The following is a 9811-nucleotide window of genomic DNA, read 5'->3' as shown; positions in this document are numbered from 1 at the left end:
TTTTCCTTATTTTATACATCCATTATATATGGGTTACATAGAGCATGCATTATCTCTTCAATCCTGTCTTAAAGGAGTTGTACCAATTAGGAATCATCTCAGATGATAGTGTTGTCTCAGAGATACTAGGAACTTTCCCCATAACACACTAACTAGAAGAGGAGCAGACAAGATTCAAAATTAAATTGCCACCCTCTGCGTCCCACACACTCAACTTCACTGTTTTCTGACCTTCAGAAAGTTTGAGCAGAGGTCAAAAGTTCTTGTCACTGGTACATTTTAAAAATATGTCTAATCTACCAATTCAATGCAATCCTTATGGAATTACCACATCATTTTTCATAGAACAGAAACTACAAAATTTGTATGGAAACACAAAAGGCCCCAAATATCCAAAGCAATCTTAAGAAAGAAAAATGGGTACTACCACTGTGGCAGTGAGATTAAAGATCCAGAACTGTCTCTTCAGTAGCTTAGATCACTGTTGAAGATTTGATCCATGGCCCCCAGCAGTATGTTAAAGATCCAACTTTGCCACAGCTGTGGCATAGGTCAGAGCTGCAGCTTGGATTCGACCTCTGGCCTAGGAATTTCCATATGCCATGCATGTGGATGAAAAGGAAAAAAGAAAAGAGAAACAATGCTGAGTAGTTATTCTGCGAACCACACAGGAAAATCATGGACTTGGAGAATAGTGTTGTGGTTGCCAAGGGGGAGGGGGAGGGAGTGGATGGAGTGGGAGTTTGGGGTTAATAGATGAAAATTATTGCTTTTGGAGTGGATTAGCAATGAGATCCTGCTGTGTAATACTGAGAACTATGCCTAGTCACTTATGATGGAATATGATAATGGGAGAAAAAAGAATGTATATATGTATGTGTAACTGGGTCACCATGCTGTACAGTAGAAAAAAATTTCATTGGGGAAATAATAATTGAAAAAAAATTTTAAAAATAAAAGAAAAACAGCTGGAGGAATCAGGCTCCCTGACTTCAGTCTATACCACGAAGTTACTATCATCAAAACAAAACCGTATGCTACTAGCACAAAAAACAGAATATTGGTCAATGGAAGAGAATAGCAATCCCAGAGACAAACCTACTCACCTATGGTCAACTAACCTATGAAAAAGGAGGCAAGAATATACAATGGAGAAAAGACAGTCTCTTCAATAACTGGTGCTGGGAAAACTGAACAGCTACATGCAAAAGAGTAAAATTAGAACACTCTCTAACACCATACCGAAAAATAAACTCAAAATGGATTAAAGACCTAAATGTTAGACCAGAGACTATAAAACTCCCAGAGGAAAACATAGGCAGAACCTCTCTGACATAAATCACAGCAATATCTTTTGGGATCCACCACCTAGATTAAAGAAAATAAAAACAAAAATAAACAAACAGGGCCTAATTAAACTTGAAATATTTTACACAGCAAAGAAAACCATAGACAAAATGAAAAGACAGCGCACAGAATGGGAGAAAATCTTTGCAAATGAAGTGACCGGTAAGGGATTCATCTCCAAAATATGCAAATAGCTCATGCAGCCCAATTAAAAAAAAAAACTAACCCAATCAAAAAGTGGCCAGATGATGTAAATAGATATTTTTCCAAAGATAGACAGATGGCCAAAAAACACATGAAAATACGCTCAACTTTGTTAATTATTAGATAAAACTAAAACTGTGATGATATATAACCTCACAACAGTCAAAATAAACATCATCAGAAAGTATACAAACAATAAATGTTGGTGAAAGCGAAGAGAAAAGGGAACCCACCTACACTCTTTGTAGAAACATAAATTGGTACATCCACTATTGATAATAGTATGGACATTCCTTAAAAAACTAAATACTGAACTACCATACAACCTAGAAATTCCACTCCTGGGCATATATCCAGGGAAAACCATAATTCAAGAAGATACATGTACCCAATATTCAATGCAGCACTATTTACAAAGGCCAATACATGGACACAAACTAAATGTCCAATGACAGAGAAATGGATAAAGAAGGTGTGGTGCATATATACAATGGAATACTACTTAGCCATAAAAAGAGTGAAATAATGCCATTTGAAGCAGCATGGGTACTATGAATAGAGATTATCATACTAAGTGAAGTCAGAAAGAGAATGACAAATACTGTATGATATCACTTATATGTGGATGCTAAAATATGGTACAGATGAACCTATCTACAAAATAGAAACAGACTCACAGATATAGAGAACAGATTTGTGGTTGATAAGGGGGAGGAGGGAGGGATAGGAATGGACTGGGAGTTTGAGTTTAGTAGATGCAAACTATTATGTTTAGAATGGATAAGCAATGAGGTCCTATTGAATAGCACAGGGAAATCTATCCAATCTCTTGTGATAGAGCATGGTGGAAAATAATATCAAAAATGAATGCTTGTGGAAATCCTGTGAAATTAGATTGTTACGATCATTGTACCACTACAGATGTGATAAATTCACTTGAGTAATAAAATAAAAAGAAAAAAAATGTAAAAAAAAAGAATGCTTGTAGTTGCCTGGGGGGAGGGGGAGGGAGAGGGATGAACTGGGAGCTTGGGGTTAAGGAATGCAGACTATTGCTTTTGGAATGGATTAACAATGAGATCCTGCTATGTAACACTGAGAACTATGTCAAGTTACTTATGACAGAGCATGATAATGAGAGAAAAAATGATGTATACATGGATGCATAACTGGGTCCTTATGCTATACAGTGGGAAAAAATTGTATTGGGGAAATAACAATAAAAAAATAAAATAAATGAATGCATACATATGTATGACTGAGTCACCTTGTTGTACAGCAGAAATTGGCACAATATTTGTAAATCAGTCATAATTTAAAAGAAAGTTTAAAAAGAAGATGTAAGTTCCCGAGCCAGGGGTTGAGCCACAGGCACTGTAGAACCAATGCCAAGTAGTTATGTTGTGAGCCACATGGGAAGTCCGTGATATTTATATACAATAGAAAAGAATGAGATGTCATTTGTGTCAACATGGATAGACATAAAATTCTTACACTAAGTCAAGTAAGTCTGACAGGGAAAGACAAACATCAGGTAACATCACTTACATGTGGAATTTTAAAAAGGGATAGAAATGAATTTATTTGCAGAATAGAAACAGACTCGCAGACATTGAGAGCAAACTTCTGGTTACCAAAGGGGATAGGGGTGGAAGGGACAGACTGAGGGATTGGGATTGGCATATGCACACCATGTACATGGAATGACTGGCCGATGGGATCTGTTGTATCGCACACACAGACACACAATGGAATATTAGCCACAAAAAGAACAAAATAATGCCATTTGCAGTAACAGGGATGCAATTAGAAAAGCATACTAAGTGGAGGCAGAGAGAGAAACAAATACCATAGGATATCACTTATATGTGGAATCTAAAATATGGACAAATGATCCTATCTGCAAAAATGGAAACAGATCACAGCCATGGAGATCAGACTTGTGTTTGTGAGTGGGGAGGGGGGAAGAAGTTGGATGGATGGGGAGTTTGGGGTAAGAGATGAAAACTGTTAGCTTTAGAATGGATAAATTATGAGGTCCTACTGTACAACACAGAGAACTATATCCTAGCATCTGTTTGATTCAGATCTTCTGTTTGTCTTGATCACAAGGAACCAATGCTCCTGACAGTCTCTCCTCTACCCACTGTCACCCTGGGCACTTACTGGGCTGCACTGTGTCTCCGCTGGGGCATGACCAAAGAGTGCAAATCTGCTGTTGCTCCCCTGCCTGGTGTGTGATGAAAGCTCAGGCTTTGTCTTCAGGATTGGTAGAAAGACAGAATCAGACATGAGCCTTTGGTTGCCGATGACCATGAGAGAAAGAGATGCTAGTATGGGGTCCACTGGATTGGAACTTTGAAATGATGGGCTAGAGACACAGGCTGATTATTTAAAATTGTGTGACATTTGGGGCCCAAAGCACAGAGCTCATAACTAGCCAAATTAATCTACGTTATTTAATCTCTAAGGATTTCCTAATATGGTTAAAGAGAAAAAGGGAAAAATGAATGTCCATTGAAGGTCTGGAGTTTCTTCTTCTTATGAGGAAGACTGCCCAAACTTCTCACTTATTTTTATTTGTTTAAGATACATATACGTTTTTTTTTTATAATTCCCTTACTTCACTGTTGTTAAACTATACATAACAATTAACTACTTTAACAATTTTTTAAAATTTTATTTTATTGACATATAGTTATTCTACAATGTTATATTATTTTCAGGTGTACATCAAAGGGACTCAGTCATACACAAAATGTATCCATTTCTTGCCATATAGGTTATTACAAACAATTGAGTAGATTTTCCTGTGCTATAGAGTAGTTTCTTGTTAATCATCTGTTTTATACAGTAGTGTGTAGTGTGTATATGTCATTCCCACCCTCCCAATTCTTCCCTCCCTGCAACAGTTGATTTTTTTAAACTGTACAGTTCTGTAGAATTAAATATATTCACATTGTTGTGAATCATCACCATCCATCTCCAGAACTTTTTCATCATCTCGAACTGAAACTCTGTTCCCACTAAACACCAACTTTCATTCCTCCCTCCTTCAGCCCCTGGCAACTACCATTCTTTTAGGTCTCTGTGAATTTGACTCCTCTGCATACATCATATAAATGGAATCAAAAAGTATTTCTCCCTTTTGACTGGATTATCTTATTTAGAATGATGACTTCAAGGTTCCTGCATGTTATAGCATGTTCCAGAATGTCTTTCCTTTTTAGCACTGAATGATATTCCATATTATGTATATGATGCATTTTGTTTATCCATGCATCTATTAATGAATAGTTAGATTGCTTTCACTTTTGGCTGTTGGAATAATGATGCTAGGAACATCGCTGTGCAAATGTCTGTTTGAATCTCTGCTTTTCATTCTTTCAGATATATGCCTAGAAGTAGCATCCTGGATAGTATGGTCATTCAATTTTTAATTTTAGGAGAAACTTCTATATTGTTTTGCATAGTAACTGCGCAATTTTACATTTCCACCAGCAATGAGCAAATGTTCTTATATCTCCACATCCTCACCAATAGTTGCTGTTTTCCATTTTGTTTTTGTTTTTATAACAATCATACTAAAGGTGTAATGCGTTTCTCCTTGTGGGTTTTTTTTAATTTAGCTTTTTTAAAAATCTTTTTGCCTTTTCTAGGGCTGCTCCTGCAGCATATGGAGGTTCCCAGGCTAGGGGTGTAATCAGAGCTGCAACCACCAGCCTAGGCCAGAGCCACAGCAATGCAGGATCTGAGCCGCATCTGCGACCTACACCACAGCTCATGGCAATGCTGGATCCTTAACCCACTGAGCCAGGCCAGGAATTGAACCTGCAACCTCATGGTTCCTAGTCAGATTCGTTAACCACTGTACCATGATGGAAACTCCTGGTTTTATTTTTGAATAACATTATTGAGGTATGAGTCACAAACCCTACAATATACCCATTTAAATTTACAACTTAATGGTTTTTAGAGTATTCATAAAGCTGTGTGAAAATCACCATATTCAAATTTTAGGACATTTCCATCACCCTAAAAAGCAACCCTAGTCCCATTACCTTTGAGTCCGCATCCCACCCCCAGTCTGTCCTAAGCAGTCACTAATTTTCTCTATGAATTTGCCTATTTGGGTCATTTCATTTAAATGGAGTCATCTAATATGTGGTCTTATGTGACTGACTTCTTTTACTTAGCATAACATCTCCCTTTAAAGAAATAATCTATAGTTGATTTATACTATTGTTCCAATTTGTGCTGTACAGAAAATGACACAGCCATACCTATAAATACATTCCTTGTCTCATATTATCTCCCATCATGTTCTATCCCAGTTGTGGTTTTGCTTTGTATTTCCCTAATGATTATTGATGTTGATCATCTTGTCTTGGGCTTAATGGCCACTGGCTTATCTTTTTTAGAGAAATGTCTATACAAAAATCCTTTGCCCATTTTAATGTGGTTATTTGTTTTTTCATAGTGAGTTGTAGGAGTTCTTTACATGTTCCTGATGGTAATCTCTTATCACTATATTTTGCCAATATTTCTCCCCTGCCATGGGATGCCTTTCACTCTGAAGTGTACTCTGATGAGCAAGTCTTCAAAAATGACAGTCTAATTCACCTGAATTTTTTCAGCATTTAGTAGGTTATATAAGAATTTTAAGCTTTATTGAGATATAATTGACTTTTAGTGTTGTGTAATGATTTGATACACATAATATATTCCAAAATATTTCTACAATAAGATTAGATAATACACCCTTCACCTCATATATTTTCCATTTAGTTGTTTCTATGGTGAGACCATTAAAATTCTACTCTTATAGCAACTTTCAAATATACAATAAAGTATTCTTAACTAGAGTTCCCATCATGATGCAGTGTGTTACGGACACAATGTTGTCTCTGTGAGAATTCAGTTTCCATACTTGGTTTCACTAAGTGGCTTAAGTATCTGGCATTGTCACAAGCTGTTATGTAGGTCACAGAGGCAGCTCAGATCTGGTGTTGCCATGGCTGTGTTGTAGGCCAGCAGCTGCAGCTCTGATTCAGCCACTAGCCTGGGAATGTCCAAATGCCAGAGGTGTGGCCATAAAAAGAAAAAAGGAAGGATTATTAACTAATGTACAGTCAAAATGCTGTGCATTATTAGATCCCTGGAACTCATTCATCTTAAAACTGAAAGTATGTGCACTTTGACCAACATCTCCCTACTTCCCTTTCTGCTCAGCCTCTGACAACACCATTCAACTTGAGTTAATTTTGGTGACTGTTGTAAGACAGGTATCCAAATTTATTCTTTTGTGTGCAGTTATCCAGTTTTCCCATCATTATTTATTGAAGACATATCTTTTTGACACTGAGTGTTCTTGGCTCCCTTGACAAATATTAATTTACCAAATATTTATAGGTTTACAACTGGACTTTCAATTCTCTTTCATTGTGTACATGTATGGTTTTATGCCAGTACCATACTGTTTTGATTACTGTAGCCTTGTAATATAGTTTTCGAATCAGGGAGTGAGAGCCTCCAGCATTGTTTCTTCTCAAAATTTTTTTAACTATTTTGAGGCCTTTGTGATTCCAAATTTTAGCATTGTCTTTTCTATTTCTGTGAAAAAGTTACTGGAATTTTGTAGACATTGCACTTATAGATGGCTTTGGGTAGTGTGGACTATTTTAACAATATTAACTCTTCTGATCCAAAACCACAGATGTCTATCAATTTATTTCTTTTTCAATTTCTTTCCTCAGTGTCTCAGAGTTTTGGTGTATAGACCATTCATTTTCTTGGCCAAATTATTCCTAAGTATTTTACTGGTTTTGATACTATTATAAATGAGATTAATTTTTTTTTCAGATAGTTTATGATTAGTGTATGGAAATGCAACTTGTTTTGTGTTGATCACGAACCCTGAAACATTATTAAACTTATTTACTGGATCTAAAAATGTTTTTGGTGTAATCTTTAGAGTTTTCCTTATACAAGATCATGTTATAAGAAAGTTGAGACAAATTTACTTCTTACCAAGTTGGATATTTTTAATTTATTTTCCTTGAATGATTGCTCTTCCAAGAACTTCCAGTACTATGTTGCATTAGTCTGGTGAGAGTGAGCATCTTTTTCTTATTCCTGATCCTGGAGGGAAAGCTTTCAAACTTCCACTGTTGTGTATGATGTTAGCTGTGTGTTTTTCATATAATGCCTTTATTATGCAGAGAGATATACCCTTTAATACAAATGTGTGGAGAGTTTTTTTCATAAAAAGATGTTGAATTTTGTAAAATGATTTTTTCTGCATCTATTGAGATCATCATATGATTTTTGTCTTTAGTTTTGTTACTGCGACCCATAGAACATTGATTGATTTGTGAATGTTGAGCCATCCTTACATCCCAGAGATAAATCCCAATGGATAATGGTATATGTTATTTTTAATGTTTTCTACTATTTTTTTGAGAATTTTTCTCTCTCTATTCATCAGGTGTATTGACCTATACTTTTCTGCTCTTGTAGGATCTTTATCTGTATTTGGTATGAGGGTAATGTGTGCCTCATAAAATGAGTTGGGGAATATTCTCTCTTCTTCAATTTTATGGAAGGGTGTGAAAAGGATTATCAATAATTCTTTAAATGGTAGAATTCACCTGTGAACAATCTGGTCCTTTTTTTTCCCTTGGGAAGCATTTGATTACTGATTCAATCTCCTTATATTTTATTGGTCTGTTCCCATTTTCTAGTTCTTAATGGTTTAGACTTGGTAGATCTTATGTTTCTTGAAATTTATCCATTCTTATAGGTTGAACTCTTTTTGGTATATAATTGCTCAACAGTACTCTCTTAAGGTCTTTTTTTACTTCTATGGCATTGATAATAATGTCTCACTTCCACTTTTTCAGTTTATTCTTTTCAGGGAAAAAAAGACTTTTTTCATAGTTGTTCTAGCTGAAGTTTTGGAAATTTTGTTTTATCTTTCAAAAAAATCAGCTGACTTTTCCAGTTCTGTGACCAAAAGGATGACACAGGTATTGAGATTAGGCTATTCTGCTGACAATCCTCCACAGGGCACTTTTGATGTCCTTGTTCCTCAGACTGTAGATAAAGGGATTCAGCATAGGTGTGACCACAGTGTACATCACTGAGGCTACCACATCCTTCTTTGGGGAAGATGAGACAACTGAACTGAGGTACACCCCAAGACCTGTTCCATAAAATAAGCAAACAGCTGACAGGTGAGAGCCACATGTGGAGAAGGCTTTATACCTCCCACCTGATGATGAGACTCTCAGAATGGAGGAAACAATTTTATAGTAAGAGAAACTAATTCCTGATATAGGGAGAAAACCAGAGATGGTCCCAGCAAGAAATATAACAATATAGTTGGTGGATATGTCATAACATGCAAGATGGAGAAGCTTAGGAACATCACAAAAGAAATGAGGGATGTCCACGTCTTTGCAGAAGGCAAGTTGTGATACCATCAGGCAATGAATCTGAGAGTCCAAAAGACTCACAAAAAATGAGACCAGAACCAACAAGCCACAGAGACGGGGCTTTATGATGACCAGGTAGTGCAGGGGGTAACAGATGGCCACAAACCGATCATAGGCCATCACAGCCAGGAGTAGACTGTCCAAGCAGCCAAAGAGGAAGAAGAAGGACACCTGAGTTAGGCAACCTGCATAAGTGATGGATTTGCTGTGTGCCTGCATATTCACCAGCATCTTAGGGACTGTGGTGGTGATGAAGCCTATGTCAGCCAAAGATAGATTGGAAAGGAAGAAGTACATGGGGGTGTGGAGGTGGGAATCAGAACTGACAGCCAGGATGATGAGCATGTTTCCAAGTATGGCAACCAGGTACATGGAGAGAAAGAGCCCAAATATGAAGGGCTGAAGTTCTGGATCATCTGAGAGTCCCAGCAGGTAATATTCTGAGACCTTTGTTAGATTCTGAAGTTCCATGTAGCTGGGCCCCCTTTTGAAAAAAAAAAAAAAGGAGTGTTGGAATAAAAAAAACAAGTATACAGGCACTCAGCTTAGTGCCTATGTTTTTGATTCACATAATTCAAGATAAATTATTCACACTTGGGCAACATAAACATTTAGCACTATTTCTCAGTTGAGGCGAATTCATTCTTTTTTGAACCTTTCTTCACTGGTGTCTGTTCTATTCAGCTATTTCTATCTACATCCACTTTAAAGACTTTGGACCAAAGTATTTAAGAGAAAATGGGCATTTTTGAGACAATAAATCC

The 9811-nt window shown here is 36.6% G+C and overlaps 1 protein-coding gene across 1 annotated transcript; it reads right to left on the bottom strand.

Annotated features, from left to right (window-relative positions):
• Window positions 1–8588: 8588 nt before the first annotated feature.
• Window positions 8589–9539, bottom strand: LOC110259022 (olfactory receptor 18-like). Its single transcript, XM_021082318.1, has one exon. It carries the CDS (start codon window positions 9516–9518, stop codon window positions 8589–8591), a length of 930 nt encoding a protein of 309 aa, XP_020937977.1. The 5' UTR covers window positions 9519–9539.
• Window positions 9540–9811: the final 272 nt, after the last annotated feature.

This window comes from Sus scrofa, unplaced genomic scaffold (genome assembly GCF_000003025.6).
Source record: "Sus scrofa isolate TJ Tabasco breed Duroc unplaced genomic scaffold, Sscrofa11.1 Contig641, whole genome shotgun sequence".
Taxonomy (NCBI): domain Eukaryota; kingdom Metazoa; phylum Chordata; class Mammalia; order Artiodactyla; family Suidae; genus Sus; species Sus scrofa.
Note: the sequence above shows the minus strand (reverse complement) of the source record. Positions and strands in the feature narration are given on the sequence as shown.

Coding starts and splice junctions, on each gene's coding strand:
- LOC110259022 (XM_021082318.1), bottom strand. CDS start 9,518: ATGGAACTTCAGAATCTAACAAAGGTCTCAGAATATTACCTGCTGGGA.